General features: G+C 38.8%; 1 protein-coding gene across 2 annotated transcripts in view; it reads right to left on the bottom strand.

Annotated features, from left to right (window-relative positions):
• Positions 1 to 21,053, bottom strand: part of MICU1 (mitochondrial calcium uptake 1) — a 142,964-nt gene that overhangs the window by 49,614 nt on the left and 72,297 nt on the right. For both annotated transcript variants that reach the window (XM_081158566.1, XM_081158567.1), the window contains 2 exons: positions 11,646 to 11,728; positions 5,393 to 5,590 (listed from right to left, as the gene is read on the bottom strand). In XM_081158566.1, the coding sequence (XP_081014692.1) occupies positions 5,393 to 5,590; positions 11,646 to 11,728 (281 nt within the window). The remainder of the gene's footprint in view (positions 1 to 5,392; positions 5,591 to 11,645; positions 11,729 to 21,053) is intronic.

Here is a 21,053-nt window from a genome sequence, read left to right as displayed (position 1 = left end):
TTTATATGATGGAAGTAATACTTTCTTTTTTCCTTTTTCTTTCTCTTACATTAGGAAAAATAACACTTATTAGGCCTTTTCTTGTCAGAATTTTATAAGAATAAAACAGTTCATATTGACTACAGACTTGAAATTTTTTGAGGAAAAGAATGAACTCATTAAAGAATTTTATTATTGTAACCGAATATTAAAGTTACGATTTTTCTACAGTGAGGACTGTTATCTTAAAAGGGTTTTCTTCTACACCTTTAAATATATACTTGGCTCCTTAAAGTTATAAATACTTAAAAGAGACAAGTATTCTTTGGTAACCCTTTTAACGATTTTTGGAAATTCAAGCTGAAAACATCGAAAGATGGAATAAGAAACTATAGATTTGTCACTATACACATTCTGCTTTGTAGAGGCAAAAGTGGAGTAAAACAAAAGGCAACCCCACTGAACACATTCGATTTCGATTCTCAGATTTAATTAAATCAAGATGGACCTGGAGAATATTATGCTAAGTGAAATAAGCCAGGCAGCGAAAGACAAATATCACATGATCTCGCTTATACGTGGAATCTAAAGAACTTAATAAACTGATGAACAGAATAGATTCAATGACATGGAAGCATAGATGAGACTGACGAATGTCAGAGGGATGGAGGAGGGCAGGTGGGTGGAGGGGGAGAGAGTAACCAAAGAATTTATGTGCATATATGCACAACCCAAGGACATGGACAATGGTGGGAGAGGGACTGGGGAGGGGGAAGGAACGGGGTGGAACGGGTCATTGGGGAGAAAAAGGGACATCTGTAATATTTTAAACAATAATAAAATTAAAAAAGAAAAAGAAAAAAAAGTCAACTCTCACTTTTAAGTTTACATGAGTCAGTTTCCCAGTTCAAAACAGTCAAACTGGCTATTAAAATAAAAAGAAATCTGTTTTGCCAAGAGTGTTCTCGTTCCGGAAAGTGTCTGACTGGAAGCCTTCTTGCCTTCGGGTCTCCTTTCCCACAATCTCTCGGCCGGGAAGAGCCGAGGTTGTCTTTCACTACGGTCCTCTGCACCGGGACAAGACTTAATTCTCTCCAGCACTTCAAAGGGGTGAATGGGTACAAAGAGGCAGCTTGAGGGTGCAAATGGTAGGTGATTCTGGAATTTCCACAGGCACTTTTAATCATGTAGTTGTGGTCACAATATTTTTAAAGTGCTTTAGTATTTAACTTAAATTAATCCTTTTATTTTTTGCTCTACTCTTATTGACAGATGAGAATTAGCATAGTTCTTTGTCTCCATTTTACCTTTCTTCCTGACTGAGTAAATCTATTTAACTTCAATATTTTTTTTTCTTGAAGACTGAGAAGATAAGACAATCACTGTTATCCTTTGAACTGTATCTAATTTGTCTTCACATAATTGATAGTCATGCCATTTTAAAATATGATAATCTGATTGGTTATGCAATAAGCATATGAACCCAAAAACTTATTAAAAAAATCATGCTATAGACTGGAATTCTGTTAGATGATACTATTTCAGCTTCCTTGTTTTACATTCTAGAGTTGGCTTCTTTATTCTTGTGTAAATTAGTTTTTGCTTTTCTTTGACATAATGACATTTTTATGTCATTTCCCCCTCCCCCAAATTAAAATTAATCATAATCTTTCAAAGAGTTCTCAATTACCTTTCATTTTTGACTGACATCTTACTTGCCATAGTCCTCAAGAAATCAATGAATGTATTAGCTGGAATTAGACTTGGCACCTGTCTCCAAGGAACTCGGCTCAAGTTCTTGGTAGCCTTAGATGGAATTTTTAATAACTTCAGAAGATATTTTTTTAAAAAACAACTGTGTATTCTTAAGTCATTCCTTCAAACCTATGTTTTTTGAGTTCCCAAATAGAGAATTAAGGGTAGAATAAAACAAATCTGACCAGAATTAAGAGTGTTAAAACATTTTTACAAAATATAACAAGCTAATGATTCTTATGAAAAGAAATTAAATGGTCGGTTTAGTTATCTTCTAAACACAAAAGAAAAGTGTATTTCTTTTTAGTCATAACGCTACACTCAAGGGGCAAAGAAACTAGGAAAAGATGGTGCTGAAGAAGTCTATAGATATTCAAGAAATTTGGTCTTTTTCTGTTCCTAAACTATAGAACATTTTGTTTTTGTTTAGAGCTCCAAATAAGTCACACACAGAAATCTCATCTCAGACTAAAAATAATAATTAGATAAAGAATAGAAAATAGTTCATTCTGAAAGACTGAGTTGGAATCCTGACTCAACCATTTAATAGTTCTGCGACTTTACCCTTTTGAGTTTCAGTTTCTACATCTGTGACACGGGCATAACACCACTAAAACCAATAGGGTTGGGGGGAATCAAAACAAAGGAAGCAGGTAACACATGCAAATTGCCTGGCTCATAGGAGGCACTCAAAAAATGTTCATGGACATTTCCCTCTTTCCTGACCTCTATGGAAATTAAACTTGACAGATAAATTGTGTTCTTTTTACTCTCAAAGCTACTGTGGTGAGGGAAAAAGAAGAAGAAATAACTAAATGAAACTATAAATCTCCTTGGTCTAAAATTTTAAAGTAAAGAAATAAAGCTGGTTAGAAACAGAAAGAATGATGAAATTATAAAATCCATATGAAAGTTACTATTGATCATTTCCATTTTCCTTTTGGCTGTGATGATGACATATTTCATATTTAATGAGGGGAGAAATTACCCAACTTTGAAAAGTAAAATTAAAAGTGTGTCATAAAAACAAAAATTGCTCCATTTCCAGATGTTTTATGAGAAAACTATTTTCAAAATCAAAGTAAAGCCTTTTGGTCATTTATCTGAGAAGAACTGTTTAAATGCCTACTATATGCCAACCACCATACTAAGTGGCGGAGGGTATACAAAAGAAAGTGAAAGAACGCTTATTAAAGGCATAGTACATGCCAGGTGGTATATTAGTTTGCTAGGGCTGCCATAACAAAATACTACCAAATGGGTGACTTAAACAACAGAAATTTATTTTTTTCACAGTTCTGGAGGCTGGAAGTCTAAGATCAAGGTGCCAGCAGGGTTGGTTTCCTGAGGCCTCTTTCCTTGGCTTGCAGTTGACTGCCTTCTTGCTGTCTCCTCACATGGTTCTCCCTTTGTGCACGCAAAGCCCCAGAGTCTCCCTGTGTGTCCAAATCTCCTCTTCTTATAAGGACACCAGTAGGACTGGATTAGGGCCCACCCTAACAGTCTTGTGTTAATTCAATCACCTCATTTAAAGGCCCTATCTCAAAATATGGTTACATTCTGAGGTGCTGGGAGTTAGGGCTTCAACATAGGAATTCTAGGGTAACATAATTCAGCCCATAAGAAACATCATCTCACTTAAACAATGCCCTTAGGCTCTAAGAGAATAAATAACTCATCAAATGTCAAATAGCCAGTGAGTGGTGGAAATAAAATTTTACCCAAGATCTCCTTATAAGAACACCAAAACCTATGCTCTTTCTGATATTCACACCTTCTCAAAGAATTACAAATCTAGTTGGGAAGACATAATACTGATTCATAAAACTTTAAATATGGGTGTTTTTGAGAAGAAGCCACTTATTCGCTGGACTTGTGCTATATTATATGGAAAGAACGAACTCAGGATTAATAAACATTTATAGAATATTCATTTCATGTTAGGCTGGGGTGTTTTTGAGAAGGAGCCACTTATTCGCTGGACTTGTGCTATGTTATATGGAAAGAATGAACTCAGGATTAATAAACATTTATAGAATATTTATTTCATGTTAGGCTGAGTTCTTTCACAAGAGTCAATTGGTTCCCTTACATGAGGAAGTAATTGCTGATTGGCAAACAGTAACAGTCTTAGTATGTCTTGGCCCAAAGCCTACAGATGACCCTAAGTCAATGTCAAGTACAAGGGGGCTTTCTAGAATAAGTATCTTAGATACGACTGTCTAGTAGATCTCCTTTCTTCTGCATCTGGGTGTAGGCTCTGTGTAGGTACACAGGTATGAAACCCCTGATCTGCTTTATAATATTCCACCTCATTGGCAATCTATACAATATATTAGTGGGCTTTCAGCTGGATAGCATCTCAGGATGAAAGGCAAAAGCCCCGTGCTCTGTCTCTTGAGACTCCCACTTATATGTCTAGGAATTAGTGTTAGGCTAGCTTGTGGAACTGGCACCTGCTTCATGCTCTGAATGAACTGTATTATTATTTAAAGTTTGGTAAAAGTACTATTCTAATTTGTGCTTTATTCTCTACATTTTCTGGATCTATATTCTGTGTTAAATTGTAATTATATAATTAGTAAGTTAAATAATTTACATTCCCAGATTATGTTATAATGTTTCCACTTCAGGTATGCACAAGGCATATGTCTAGAATCCTAATACACACCAACTCTTATACCAAAACTGTTGGACTCCTGAAAGCAGGAAATAAAGCTCATGTGTGAAAGATGTCCTCCCTCTACCCGCAGGAAAGAAACAAAGAAAGCCAACTGTGGAAAAGTGATGAACACATATGGGGAGACTAAAGGACGGTAAGAATCATTTTGACAAGGCCTGTTTTATAGGTTTCTCACCTCCTCCTTGGGTAAGAATGCAAACCTCATACAGGCAGGCTGCCCTTCGTTACCCTGGGCTGTGAGCACGCAGGCCACTTCTCTGGGCCTCCATTACCCTACGGGGTGCCCGCATACGTGTAAAAATCTGATATACATCGCTTATTACAGGGGCCACCAGAGCCTCCCAAGGAGCATGAATTACAGGGATGCATTACTCTGCGTTTTTTTGAGGTAAATTCTTTGAATACCAATTACACCATTTTCAGAAAACACGTACAAAAGCACATTTCAAAGTCTGATCTGATTTTTAGTATTATCCTACTTCTGCTTCTCTTCTACAGCATGAATAATTAAGAGTGTTCTTTTAAAAATGTATTTTAAAAATGTATTATTAATAATGGGAATTCAGTTGTGATTTTTCAAGCCGTCTCAGTTGAGTTGAGCGGGATCCCCTCTCATCTCCACCAGCTGGTGCCTTCTACACAATAACATAAAACTGGGGATACGTGCTCAGGTTGAGAATAGCTCTGACTCCTGCATTTCTTTTTCCTCAAGCTGGGTATCCAAAGACAACTCAGATTTTCAATTTAGACATTTTTGCTTTCAGGCCCAGGACCACCTCACTCCAAGACATTCTCACAGGACACATTATTTCCTGCCTGCTGTCCGACGGTAAATCACTGACAGGTTCACAGCTGCAGTTCTCACAGCTGGAGGTATACTGAAAGAGTGCCAATGCAGGCCCTCCCAACCCAGAGGCTCGGTGAGTACCTGTGATGGACAGTCCCGTGATCCCCTGGAGCCCAAGGAATACCTACCTCGAGCTTCAGAACATCATGCTGAAGTTTGCGCTGAAATTCCAGGAAGTTTTTGATCGTCAGCTTCCCTTTGAGATCAGCTCCAAAAAAGTAGGTTGTGAGGGCTGAACACAAGCCCGACTTGAGGGTGTTGCCAGTGGTGGGACGGTCCCTGTGACGCATACCCATGCTGGTTTGGGAGCGAATGATGCTCTGAACCTAAGAGAAGCAAACCCCATCCAGAAAAACGTTACAAAGTGGGAAAACAGAGAAAAGAAACATAAGTGCCTATTGATTGTTTCCTGTTTGCCTACACTGTGCTACAATTCTTTCCTTTAATGCTCACAACAATCCTATGAGAGAAGCCTATGATTATTCTTATCTCACAGGTGAGAAGTCTGAGGCACACAGAGTTAAGTAACTTGCTCAAGGTCAAGTAGCTAGCAAGGAGCAGAACCAGGATTCTAACACACATGCCTGATCCCTTTATAATTGGGACCCTCCTAAAAATCTCTCTTACTGTAAATAATTATCAGTCTCACAGTAATACCTCCCATAACTCAGGAGAACTTTAAAAATTTCACAATTTTCATTACTGACTCTATAGTTGTGATGAGAGACAGCACAGCTATCTGCACTTAAATATGTAACATGCAAGACAGATAACATTTATTAGAATTTATACATGAAATACAAAATTGGTATGAAATAATTCTCCAAGAAAACATGGGAAATTAGTTCAATATCTGAGAAGTTTTAAATGTGCTTTTTGAGAAAGGATAACTTTTGGGACTACAACTATGGCCTAATTATACATATAAAGAGCGTTTCTGAGGCAAGCTGATAATTACTATAGCTTTTTTTTCACTAGTTCCTGCAGTCTTTTCTACCTCTCTACAAGCTAAAAGCGCCAGTTATTCAGAATAATTAAAATTGGATTTGTAAGGGCAAATAATACAGATAGCCTTGATATTTAAATTGCCAAATAAGAAAAGCAAAATACTTAGAAACTTAAGATTTGTAACAATGAATATACCTTAGTTAAATGTTTTTAAAATTTTATTTTACTTATTATCTTTAATCATAAAAATATTTAAGACAATTTAAAAGTCTCTGGCTCTATAAAGAGTGGAACAGTATAATGGAAAGATACTAGATGGGGAGTGAGGAGACACAGGGTCTGATTCTGCTGCTCTGCAGTGAGAGCAGAATTTATGCAAGTCATTTAACCTCTCTGAGCTTTACTCTTCTCATTGGAAAAGTTCACAGAGTACATTATCGCTAAGTCTCCTGATAACTAGGTTAATATCATGCTTTTTAAAAAAATTTTTTAATATATATATCTTTATTGATTTCAGAGCAAGGAAAGGAGAGGGAGAGAGAGAGATAGAAACATCAATGATGAGTGAGTCATTGATCGAGCCCGAAACCCAGGCATGTGCCTTGACCGGCAATCGAATCCTAGGTCGACGCTCAACCGCTGAGCCACACCCGGCCAGGCCATAAATGCTTTTGATTATGATTTTTTTTCTGGGTTCATGTTTTATTTATCATGTAAGTATGACTGGTTGACATTTTTATTGATTGATTTTAATGAAGGAGGGAGGGAGGGAGAGAGGGAGGGGGAGAGAGAGAGAGGGAGGGAGAGGGGGGAGAGATAAACATCAATTTGTTATTCCACTTATTTATGCATTCATTGGTTGATTCTCCTACGTTACCTGACTGGGGATTACACCCACAATGTTGGTGTGTCAAGACAATGATCTAACCAACTGGGACACCCTGCCAGGGCCAAGATTGGTTGACATTTGTTTCTCAGGCATGTAGAGACTTGAAAGCCGGGTAAACAATAGATTTTAAAATTATTTAAGTTGATGTTTTTAGACTTTAAATTGAAATACAGGATATTCAGAAAAATGTTCCTTGTATTTGAAGGCAATACATAATTCATTTTATCTAAGGGTGAGAACTGAAGAATTTTCCAATAGCAGTGAACCAGTATTGAGCATCAGCATCAGGACCTACCATGATTTAGATTTTGCCTGTGTCTATAAATATTATAGCTTTTATAGCCCTGCTATTGTAGAAACTGTATGTTAACTTCAAAGGTGTGATGCTGAGAGTATCTGTGCAAGTGATTGAGGAAAAAAGTGCTTTCAGGGAAAATTAACTAATGCTATAACATCTTCATTAATGATTAATACTAGCACAGTACAAATACCGTAGCACTTAGGTGCAAACTATTACTATCTATTAGTGTTCTTTCATTAAAAACTTAAAAAAAAACCCCGTATCACTAGATTTCGTGTGTGTGTGTGTGTGTGTGTGTTTGAGAGAGAGAGAGAGAGAAAGAGAGGAAGAGAGAGACAGAGATTGATTGTATTTCTCACTTGGGAAATATTTTCTTCAAATATTTTTATTTAGATAACTTGTTAATGGCACAACATGAGAACCAATCAAAACATATCTATTTGCCCGGCTGGTGTGGCTCAGCAGTTGAGCATCCACTTATGATCCAGGAGATCGTGGTTGGATTCCCGGTCAGGGCACATGCCCAGGTTATGGGCTCGATCCCCAGTAGGGGGCGTGCAGGAGGCAGCCGATCAATGACTCATTATTGCTATTTCTCTCTCTCTCTCTACCTCTCCCTTCTTCTCTCTGAAATCAATAAAGACATTAAAAAAACCCCAAAACATATCTATTCAACTATCATGTGAATGCTTACTATATGCTATACGCTGTGCAGAAAAATCAGGAGAAATATAAAACATGGTCTCTGAAATAAAATCTCATTCCTTTTCTTCTGTTTCACAACTCCTAGCTATCACTTCTCCTACTTTCATACTAAAAAAAATTTCTGTCATGGCTTGGGTGAATGTAGCACAAACAGTTAACATCTTTTGCTAGGTTAGTTCTACTTTATGATTTGTTATAAAATGGGTTAAAAAAAATCTGTGTGATAGCAAGGTCAGTGAAAATCACACTTACAGTTGATAAATGCTTTTTAGTAATTTGTGCTTAGTCATGATCAAAGTGATTTTGGAAAAAGATGAATGTAAGAGTAATAGTTTGCTCATGCAACATTAACTCTGAAGACACATGATGATGAAATGTAAGATGTCCTCAACTGGTTCTGTTTAACTTTTTTATAAGCTTGTCAAGTAAATACGTGTTTACCTGGGAAATTGGAGCAAAGTTTGAATGTTTGAAAGCCTGGTGTACTTTCAACTTAATAAATTATATTTCCCAAGAAAGTAAAATGTAGAAAGATGAAGGAGAGAAACTTCTGATTGCCATTCACTCCTGAGCCGCCTTACAATTACCTTTTGATTTTCTTCTAAAGAGTTTTTACATCAGGTTTCATGTGATCGATATTATACATAAGTTTCATCAGGTTAACAAGGCCAGTTATCACATTAGATGGAATTACCATTCCCTTCTCTGACAAGTGAACAGAATGGTGAAGTGACTGCTCCAAGATATTCAGCATGTCAGCAGCAATGCCAAAAATAAGACCATGTGACCTAAATTCAAATCTAAAGTTTAGTGTGTATAATAGGAGTAGGGAAGTCATGGCAATGTTGCTCCTGAGGGGCACCCTAAGTAATTTCTTAGGCTATTTCAAAACCACATTTGTTCTTTCTATATTTTTTTTCTCTCCATCCCTTCCTTCTCCCCTCTCCCACTTTTATTTCTCTCCTTCCTGCTTCTTAGGCCTGCCTGAAGCCCTCTCTTGGCATTTGATACTAAACAGGTCTCAATCTACTTCTGGTAATGGGTGAGTAGCTCCTTTCAGGCTAATCCTTCCTCAGATGACAATTATAAACTATGGACAAAATACACCAAACAACTAACCGAAGGCACTAGAGAGTGATCATGAGCAGATATTAGAGGAGAGAGGCTAGCACTTTCAGCCTAAAGGTAGTCCCAGTCTGTATGAGGAGGATTGGTATCCTTAGTTTTTCTGGCTTGAAAAACCAGAGGACAGACTTTGGAGCAACTATAACCATTGGAAAGTGAGGGGAAATCCTAGAAAGAAGAAATCCAAAGAGAAGAGCCCCAAATTCTATAAATAAATTCCAGACAAATCCAGTTAATCCAAGAGCCTGCTACGACAAAAGCAAAACATTAACACTCTTTAGATAAATATAACCAAATCCAGATTCTGTGACATGGCATTCATAATATCCAGACTACAACCCAAAATTACTTGACATATTAGGATATGGGAAAATTTGGCTCATTCTCGAGATAAAAGGCAATCAATGGAGATCATTCTCTAGATGACACAGACGTTGGAAATTAGCCAACAAGGATTTTAAAGCAGTTATTATAACAGTGCTTAAGTATAAAATATTCTTGTAATAAGCAAAGGTGGGACATTTCAGATAAGAAAGAAAACTATATAAAAAATGAAATGGGAGTTCCAGAACAGAAAAATGCAACATCTGAAATAACAATTTACTGGATTGTTTAACAGCAGAGACGCTGTAACTCAAGAGTCAGCTAACATGAAGATATATCAATAGAAATTACACAGTCTGGTAAGTAGAGAGAAAAGATTGAAGAAAAAAAAAAATAAACAGAGAGCTTCAAAGATTTGTCAGGCAGTGGTCTAACATTTGTGTTACTGGAGTCCCAGAAAGAGAGGTGAGAAAAAATGAGGCTAAAGAAAAAAATTTAAAGAAATAGTGGCCAGAAACTTCTCAAATTTGATTAAAACCACAAATTTATACATACAAGTAGCTCATCAAATACCAAGAAGGATAAATACAAAGAAAAACACTCTGAAATACATCATAATCAAATTTCTAGAAAACAAAGATAAGGAAAAAATCCGGAGAGCAGAGAGAAAAACAACATATTATATACAGGGGAACAATGATTCCGCATAACCAGTGACTATTCATCAGAGGGAGTCAGGTCATGAAACAATAACGGAGACTTTTACATCAATATCTAGAACTCTATGCTAGAATTTCCTTCCAACAGTAATGATGATATAAATTAATTAACCAACAAATGTGCACTAGAAGAAATGCTACAGAAAGTTTTTCCAATGGAAGAAAAATGATACCAGATGGAAACAAGGATAGTCAGGAAGGAATGAAAGGCATCAGAAATGGTAAGTATGTGAGTAAACATAACAGAGTATTTTTTCTCTTGCTTTCTTTGAAAAACATGACTATTAAAACAAAAATTATAATGTATTATGGGGTTTACAATGTACAGTAGTCCCCCCTTTTCTGTGGTTTTGCTTTCCATGGTTTTAGTTTCCCTCAGTCAATCGTGGGCCAAAAATATTAAGTGAAAAATTCCAGAAATAAGCAATTCATAAGTTTTAAACTGTACACCATTCTGGGTAGTGATGAAATCTCTCACTGTCCGGCTCCATCCCACCTGGGATGTGACTCATCCCTCTGGCCGGCGCACCCACGCTCTGTCGGATACCTACCCGTTAGCTACCTGTAGCCATCTCAGCTGTCAGCCAGACTGTCACGGTATCTATCACAGTGTTGTGCTCAGGTAGGCCTTATTTTACTTAATAATGGCCCCAAAGCTCCCACAAGAGTAGTCATGTGGACAATTTGGATATGCCAACGAGAAGCCACAAAGTGTATGTATGTTTAGGAAAAAATCACAGTATATATTTAGTTTGGTACCATCCACAGTATCAGGTCTGCACAGGGGGTCTTAGAACGGTTCTCCCCCGAGAAGGGAGGACTGTTCCACGCAGATGTAATGCACAGGGCAGCTGCAGCACAAAGAATGGAGAAGGGGGTAAATGATACGTTGCCAAGTCTGTATATTTTATGTAAACTAGCATAACACCAATTCTAAGTAGATTGTATATTTAAGAATGTATGATGGACATGGTGAAAATCTGAGTGTCTCTAGATATTCTGAAATATTTATCTCTGCGTGTTTCTCACTTGCCACTCATCCTTGTATTCTGAAACTGCCTGGAATGAAGGAGCTGTCTGATAAATGCGGCCTGAATATATGATTGAATATCCATGACTTAGCCTCTCAGCATTATAGTTTAATTCAGATTGGGAAATCAGAGCAATCTTGACCTTAATCGTATGCTCAAGTAATTGCTTATGTTTAGAGTTAAAACAAGAAAACCAACATATTAAAAGTGAACGATACATTAGGTACTTAAAGAGTTGGATAGCATCTGTGTCTACTGACCAAGGCCAAAGTAACTCCAAGGCACATGAAAATGAGTTAAATAGTAATGTATTTAAAGGAACTCTCCAAGGCAACTTGCCTGTTCAAATTCCTCCATGTCTACTTCTCCATCTCCATTCAAGTCGAACATCTTGAAGGCAATTTCAAAATTTCTCTGAGGAGCTGCAAGTACAAAGGAAGAAAGGAAGGATAGGAGGGAAGGAAGAAGAGAGAGAGAGGAAAAAGAAAAATATTTAGATGGCATTGACAAAAAACAAAACAAAACAGTCCTTTAAGAAAAACAGATAAACAATAAAATGTAACATCAAGTCACAGAATAACCACTATATTTATCTAGATCAACTTTTTTGTCATACTCCTTAAAAATCAAGAGAGAATTTTACCATGGCCAGTAAAGGTAGCATTTGCCTGTCCTTGTGTTTCAATACTCTCTCTTTTTTTAAAAATTAAATTTATTGGGGTGACACTGGTTAACAGGAGCATATAGGTTTCAGGTGTGGATTTCTATGTTACAAGATCCTTATATTGCACTGTGTGCCCACCACCCAAAGTCAAATCATCTTCCACCATCACATATTAGGCCCTAACCGCCCCCCACAATACTCTCTTAAATACTTCTGCTTTGCTTTCTTAGACACCATCCTCTTAGGTGTGTAATACTAAGGTTGTTGCTCTGTTACTTAAATATAATATCATTTACCTGGGCATGAGAGTCTGTCCGGGGTGAGACATACTGCAAAGAAGTTGAAACTCTAAGTCTTGTCTTGCTTTTTAAAAACAAGCTAGCTTTCTACTTTCTAATCTCTCCATTTTAAGTACAATCAGGAGTTCAGTGGATGTCATTCTGCCAACAGGTTGCTCTCTATACTAGTTTACTCATGATCATGACAGCTCTGCAGCAGGGCAGGAAAGCATACTGTTAGCTGTCCAGCCCCCTATTTCAACCATGTCAGGTGGGTATACAAATTACTGAGTAAAGTATACTTAAATGTTAAATTTAAGCTGAAGTTTAAAAAACAAAATAAGAAATGCAGAACCTGAGAAGATGGTATATTTTCTTTCCTTTAAGTGAATGATGAAAGCTCTTTAAGACTTATTGTTCCTAGATCAATGAAAACATAATTAATATACTTCTGCATTAGGATATGTAAATATAACAGCCTTCCTTCCTTACCATGCTAAGTGTTCTGATAAAGAAAACTAAGTAGTTTACTTCATTTCGTTGGTGCTTCAAATTTATATGGCTGTATAGAACTAAAATAAAATATCCTCACAGTAATGAATTACATTTTTAGCTAATATAACTTCTACTAAAGAATTTTAAAGATTACATGTAGACAAAAAATGTAAAAAAGGGGCTTAGCACATTATGCACAGTTGTAGAAAGTCCATATTCCCATCTTGCTCAGGAATTTGTCAATAACAAATTGAACTTCTAGGGTTAAATTCCAGTTTCAGCTCAAGAGGCAGCTAGGCTGGTAAGCTCCTGGTTTTTAGTTGCAGGGATAAATGATGTACCTGTCTGCTTCCAACTGCCTGCCTCACTGGCTAATGGCCTCCAACTGGTCTGCTCTTCTTTAGGCCACAAGCACAATTGCTAAGAAGGAAGCAGCTGGGGGAATTCGATTTTCGTATTAGTTATTGCCACCTCTTACATTTTCCTGTCTAGATGCTACCTTTTACTATGTGCCAAACACTGAGCTGGAAAATTTAAAGCTGTTGCTCATCTGATACTGTACTCTGTCCCGAAAGTCTTTATTTCTTTATTTCTGAATCAGAGGAGGAAACTGGGGCTCCAGGCCCGTGAATGGCTAGCTCAAAGCCACCCAGCGAGTAGGTGGCTGAACTGGCAAGTGAGCTGAGGCCAAGGCCTGCTCCGAAGCCTGCAAACTTTCCCTGACGCTCCATGGCCTCCAATATGAAGTGGCATTCGTAAGAATAAACACATACTCTTTATCCTGATATGCTCTAACCTAGACACGAAACAACAAACATGACTCACTGGTCACATCAGTCTCTGCAACAGCCGAGTTCTAAGTTGTTCATCTCAAAGACGCACCTGATGTCAAAGAAATACTGCATGTGCCACGCTCAGCAGTTTAGACTTGGCTGCACTAACTGGGGACCTAGTGACAACATTAGGTTCTCAGACAGGTTTGTCGAGTGTTTTTAAAAACCCTGAATATGAATGTCTTTAGAGAGGAACACACTCTCCATTCTCCCCCAACGGTCCCACACTCAGCCGCTTCACTCATAGACGTTGTTTGCTGATTCCTTGCAGATACTTGAGACTGTAACAACTGCAAACAATTTGAAGCCACTGCAAGTTCGAGGCAGAGAAGTCACACAATCAAACAGGCATTTATGAAGGACTTTGGCTACAGTGTGAAGGATGAGTTGGGAAACAAGAACTAGCTGCAGAGAAGGCCACAAGGTCTTATAAATGTTAAAAATATGAACTGAGATGATGATGGCAGTGGTAATGGAGAGGAGAAAACAAATCTGAAATAAGAGGGCAGAAATTATACAACTTAATGATTAATTAGCATGACTGCTTAGGCTACCGGGCAGCTTGCACGTCATTAACCACGAGATACAATCGATGTAAAAGGTTTGAGAAATGAAATGAGTTCAGATCAGATCTGCTGAATTCAAGGGGTCAACAGCATATTCGGATGAAAATGTTCAGGATATAGCTAGAAATATGGATTTAAACTTAGAAGAGAGGGGTTAAAGCTGAGAGTCTTCAGTGTAAGCGTGGTGAGCTGCAAAGAGCTTGAAGTGAAGTTGCCCAAGGAGGGCCGAGGGTTGAGGAGAAGGCTGAAGAAAGGGTAGGATGCAGCTGAAAGAAAACCGAGAGGAAGCATGACGGAGGAGGTGGCGTCACAACAGCAGGAGGCGTGCAGTCCAAATGAACAGAAACGGGAAATCTGGCAAGAGCCAGTCAATGCGCTGCCACGTATGAATTAAAGCAGCGTTTCCATTCCTATCTTCCCTGATAACAGAGGTTACACAGTGCTTCAAATTTCAGCTTCATCCAATCATTTATTCTTACAATCGTGTTAGGGCTGTGACGTCATGTGGCCATATCATTTAAATGACTGCATGAGCTCCTCTAGCAAATCATAGTTCATATGTCCTCTTACAACTAAGACATAATTCAGTTTACCAAATAAAGCACACCCTGTACTGCTTAAGGCTTCTCTGTCCTTGTATCCTGGCCTAGCTGCTTTCAAACAGAGCTTGTGCTGTATGTGCAGCTACTCGGAGTGTTTATTAAAGTACCTGTGCTGACATTCCAGAGGCTGAGCCCACATGCGCTGGTCACTGATAAGGCAAGTCAAGGCAGCGACCTCGGCACTGTCATTTAGGCTTTCCCAGCCCACTGGGAAGGTCCCTCTTCCAGTGTAGTTCTCTCACCTATTCAGTCTTCACCTACTGATCCTGTCAAAGTATTTAAGACAGACAAGCAAAAACCCAGCTTGCTTTAAGTGAAATATGCTACACAGGAATATGCCGTTAGGCAATTCTCTTGAAATTCCCTGTCTCCTCTTAAATGTAGGCTTCAGGATAATTCTGAAATCCAGCTGCTCTGGAAAGCTTTACGGTGTCTCGTGTTTACGCTAACTCATAATCTAATTCTCTTAGAAAGGTACTGAGAAAGGAATTCTTTTCAATCCCAGGCTACTTATAGAATGAACAGTGAAGCTTTCCCCTCCCCAAGTTAACAGCATAATCCACTTCTTTATGATTTCCAAAATTACCTTATGTTAGAATTGATTAAAACAGTAAAATTCTATACAAAGTTCATTACTATACAGATTTTATTCAGAATTCCATGACACTCTGTGCTACTAGGAAATGGAGATACATTAGGGTCTGTTCTAGTTAAATATACATTTTCATATTATTATACCATTAATAATAATAACAATAACTCTAGACTGTTTTTGAAGCACCGATTTTTCTACTTTGCTTTAGAAAAAGTAAAAAGGCACCTTTTTCTATGTGTAGTAGCAATACCACCAGCCGCCCCAAGATTTCATGGCTGTTTCAGTGACTGCTCTTTAATAGAAACTGCACACAGTAGGGCTCTAATTCTGGCTCTTCCAACAATATAATGAGTCATTATGTCTTAAATTCTTTTTTGGTAGTACTGATGGAATGAACAAAAATGAATAGGTTAGCTCTGGCTGGTATGGCTCAGTTGGTAGGGGTGTTGTCCCATACACCGAAAGGTCATGGGTTTGATTCCCTATCAGGGCACATACCTAGGCTGGGGGTTCAATTCCCTGCCCCAGATGGGGGTGCCAGTGGGAGGCAGCCAATTGATGTTTCTCTGTCACATTGATGTTTCTCTCTCTCACACACTCTCCCTCCCCTCTCTCTAAAAAATCAATAAAAATGTCCTCTGGCTAGGATTTAAAAAAAAAGAATAGGTTAGATTCTTATTTTCTGTTGGTTAGATGCTCCCATCACATAATTCCTGCCTACACCATTCCTGTTTTAAAATAATGCTGTAAGAACAAATGTAAGTTTTCAATATCTGAGAACTCCGAGTTAGGACAATACTTTAGAACATAATTAACTTCTATTCAATGATCAACCGCACCACTGCTTTTGTAAGGATGATAACATAGCTTTCGATTATTTCTGAGAGGAAGGTCACCACTTCTGAAGTCTAACCATGGTTGGGATTATTAATCACAGAGCCCAAATCTAATCCTGTGCAGCTCTTATAAATTGTCATGGTATAATTTTCTAGAGAAATAAAAAATATTTCTGCTTCCTCACTTATTTGACAGCCCTCTAAATACATAAAAAACATATTCTCATGTCTCTGTAAAGGTTTCTCAGAGCTTACTTCCAGAACGTGAACGTCCTATGAGCCCTCCCCGGGGTAGTGCAGATAGTCAATGCCTACCATAGATACAGTATCCTAAATATAGTGACTCCTGGAATGAATTATCCTTTCTAGAAATAACAGGACTGCGTCTTTGCAGACTCATGTAGTAGCATTATTATATGAGGCCTTTAGTATATTGCTTTCTACATAACATTAGGCCTAGAGAAAGGGAGAGAGAAAACTTGAAAGATTAGATTTCAAAAAAGTGCCCCTCCCTCAATTCTTCAAAGTGTGACGGCTAGGCACGGTCTGGAAGAAATCTTCCTGCACGTCATAGAGCGGAGGACACAGGTTCCGTTAGCAGGCATTTGGTCCTGTCCGAAATGCCCACAGAGACATCTGGTCCAGGCTGACCCATCTACCTCACCCCCTGTGCCCTTACGAGCTTGGCTACGGAAGCAAGAAGGCTTAGTACTGGCAGTGCAGCCACAACACGATTATTGGACCAATAAAATAGGACGGTATTTTTTATGTACGATCCTGTAAACCAAAAGTAGAAATAAATGTTATGGGCTTTTTGAAACCAGGGAAGCTTTCTAAGTGCGGACATTTTCCTCCAAGGAAAAGTTCCTATGGCATGAAGTGCTGTAGCTGTGCTGTAGCATTTCCTTGGGATGACTTAAGTTCAGAGGAAGGGAGCTACGCAAAGTGAAAATATAAGAATTATTTTAAACACATTTAATGAGATCGATTTTCTTTTCATCAACCTAGACTGCAGCTGTTCTGCATATACGCGTGCATGTATATGTGTTTTAACTTGCTGACCAAGGTGTAGATGAAAGAACCATAGGAAAATACAAATCTTTATGTAAATAATACTTCATTGCTCTGGTTAGGATTTTCAGTACTGTGCTGAATAAGAGTGGCGAGAGTGGGCACCCTTGTCTTGTCCCTGACCTTCGGGGAAAGCTTCTAACCTTTCAAGGTTAGAATGTTAGCTTTGGGCTTGTCATAGATGGCCTTTATCATGTTGAGCTGTGTTCCCTCTACCCCAAATTTGTTGCATTTTTATCACAGAAGGGTGCTGACTCTTGTCAAATAGTTTTACAGCATCTATGGAGATGATCATGACTTTTGTCTTTCATTCTATTAATGTGGTGAATCACACTGATTTGCATATATTGAACCATCCTGGCATCCCAGGGATAAATCCCTCTTGATCATGGTGTGTGATCCTTTTAATGTGCTGTAGAATTGTTTTGCTAGTATTTTGTTGAGAATTTTTGCAAATATATTCATCAGGGACATTGGCTGTAGTTTTCTTGCAGTATCCCTATCGGGCTTTGTCCTGCTGTGGCTACACAGTCTCCGCACAGGTGTGCACATGGTAGTGGAGGCTGGGGATGGTGGTCAGGCCAGCGGCATGCAGGCGGACAGCTGGGGAGGGCAGCTGCGGGTGCCAGTAGTGCAAGCCAGTGACAGGAGATAGGGACGAATCTGGGCCCACAAGCAGGTGTGGGGGCCTTGGCTACTGGCACGCACTCCATGACTACAGGACCTTGCCACGGGTGAGCACACAGCAATGGGGGCCAGTGACGGGCATCCTGGCGGTGGCATGAAAGAGCACAACTAGAGGGGTTAGCCCTGAGCTGACACAGCAGTGGGAGTCAGCTGCCAGGGTCTGGGCTGGGGTCTTGCATTCATTCAGCCTCAGAGGACTGGGCTGGCTCCTGGTTTGGGTCTCAGGCTCCAGCAGGGTGGGGAGGATTCACTGAAGACAAATATCTTGGGCAAAAATGGGTGAAATTTGCAGGGGGTCTGCGGTAGCTGTGTTGGCCTTTGGTTCCTTCAGTGGTAAAAGCTGCTGGGGTCTTGTCCGGGGCAGGTCACTGGGAATCTCCGTTGCTCCCACTGTTGGCTGATACTGGTAACCCCTGCTATTCTGCTTTATTCCTTGCTGTCTCTGTCTGTTGCAGGTTTGCTAGGGTGACAGTGCAACAAGTCCTTTATGTTTTTCATTAAGAATCTAAAATCTTTTTTTAAAATTTCTGTACACTAAGGTGTCAGTCAAATGAACCTTTAGAATTCTATAGTGCCAGTCAACATAGATGTGACTGACAGGCTTTGCAAACACTAAAAGTAATTAATTTTGTGAGGTATAAAAAAGAAAAAGTTTCAAAACCCTTAGAGAAGTTTAATAAACTATGCCTACCAGCCCAAACATCCTTAACTATCATTGTTAATTAGCAATAATTAGAGTAGCTATCCTTTTTCCCACTGTGGCTAAAAATAACAACAGTAAGTGTAGAGAATTCTAGTGCCAAATGATATTCATATTTTCCTTGAAAGGGACGGTGGGGGGAGAGGAGAGCACACAGGGCCTTGTAGGCTACTGTAAAGAATGTGCCTTGCCTGGCTGGTGTGGCTCAGCGGTTAAGCATCGACCTAGGATCCAGGAGATTGCGGTTTGATTCCCAATCAGGGCACATGCCTGGTTTGTGGGCTCAATCGATCCCCAGTGGGGGTTCTGCAGCCAATCAATGACTCTCTCATCATTGATGTTTCTATCTCCCTCTCCCTTCCTCTCTCTGAAATCAATAAAAATATACTTTAAAGAAAAAAAAAAGAATTTGGTTTTTACTCTGAGAGACACTGGAAGTCTTCAGTGGATTCTGAGCAGAGGAAAGGAATGATCTTACTTAAATTTAACAAGATCACAATAGAGAAGTGTGAAAGAAGGGTGACCAATTAGGAGGGCATTGAAATAATCTGAGACAGATATGAGTTTTTCCCAAATAGGGGTAGTAGCAGTGGGGGAGTGAAAATGGTGGTGTCTGAGTCACTTCAAGGTAGAGTGCCAGGGTCTGCAGACAGACCAGAAATACAAATATCCAGACTATTTTTTAAAATACACATACACACGCCAACACATACACTTTTTCTTTTCCCAAAATGAAATAATATAATAGGTATGCTTTGACTCATCAATATATGTGAACATTTTTCTATGCTAATGAATCTCCGCCCTACATACATTAGGTGCTATACTGAATCTCACTGCATAGACTTATTGTAATTTGTTCAGCCATGTGTTTGATTTTTGAGTTCTTTCCAATTTATTTTTTGACCACCAGCATCATTATACATACAATCATTTTATTAACCTAAACTTGTAGAAATGGAATTGCTGAGCCAAAGGGTAAACACTTATGAAAGTCTGATAAACACTGTCAAGATTCTAAAAGGTATGCCAATAAATTATGCCCTCACCAACACATTCTAGGCAATTAAATGTGTGTCATTCCAATAGTTAATTCTGATGCACAAATGGTTTTAGGTACACTATGGATTTGGTAGTCAAATGAGAGAAGAAAAAACCAATTGCCCTTTTAAAAGAGGTAATCGACTCCAACCATTATCCCAGTTTATTGGAGTCCTTCAGACTTTTGAAAGTGACCTAAGTTAAGAAAAGACCTCATTCGTCTCATGTAGTTTTGAGGACTAAGCCTAAGTTTAACTGCAGCTAAGTCAGCAGACCTAGTGGGTAAAGCTGCCCAAGATGCAAGGTACAGCTATGATGCCTACACTTAGTATAGCTCCTAGACGAACCCATAACCTGGGATTTACTGGTCAGTCGCAGGGTAGCCAGGACCCCATTAAATCAGGACAGGGTGGGAAATAAGGAGTTAAGCTGCTATTCCTAACAGCACTTATCGGAAGGATCTGGTTAGAAGACCCATGTTTCTACTCTACCAAATTCTGACCATGAGAAGATAACACTGAGAAATTAAATGTATATTCTTACAACAAACTTAAAGTTCAGAGTGACTTAGTCTTGCTTTTACTTGAAAATCTTATGACAGTGAGAGAAACTACACGAGACAGTCACTATGTGCTTATTATCATTACAGATACTCTATGATGGCTACAAAGAGGGTTCCATGTTTTATTGTTGCCAGTGTGATTTATTTATTTAATGTGAGTTGGCAAAGTTTTCTAAATAATATAAAGCACTACATGGCAAGAACCTGAGTTAAAATACTTCACAAGACTGGACTTTTTCTGAATTCCTTTAGCAAGGTTCCGCCGTACACCATTTTTTCTAGGTGCTGCTGTTTATTCACATTTTTCCAGAAAATACATTTCAGTCCTGACTCTCAAAAAAAAGGAAAAAAAAAGATTTATAATTTCACACCTGAAGAAAAGCAATAGAAAGAGCTGATGTTTCTAGTTCGTAGTGCACAGGCCGTCTCTGAGCTGTCTCATCCTCAGCTACTGATGACCTCAGAGAGCTGCCAGGAGCAGTCTTTCATCTAAATTGCTTCTCCCTACACTGCTGACGGCTGTGCTACAGGAAGAGCATTCAATGCCAGAGATGTCAAAAAGCTTAGATTCCCCAAGAGTTCCCAGGAGAGAGATTCTAAAAGGAATGCCAGCACTTTGCCCTTGCATTAAGGTTACGTTCTACTTTAGGAATAAATTTTCTTCAAATGCATGTTACTATTTTTTATACCCAGTGATGACATATACCTGTGAGAGACCTCACCTCTATCTTCCCAGATCTAAAGCAATAATCCCCTGCTTGAATTTCGCTTCAGTCTATGTGGTTTCATTCCATTCCACGCGCTCAATAGTAGCCCA

This window comes from Miniopterus schreibersii (genome assembly GCF_964146895.1).
Source record: "Miniopterus schreibersii genome assembly, chromosome: 14".
Taxonomy (NCBI): Eukaryota; Metazoa; Chordata; class Mammalia; order Chiroptera; family Miniopteridae; genus Miniopterus; species Miniopterus schreibersii.
The sequence above is the reverse complement of the archived record's forward strand: the minus strand, read 5'-3'. Positions and strand labels throughout refer to the sequence as shown.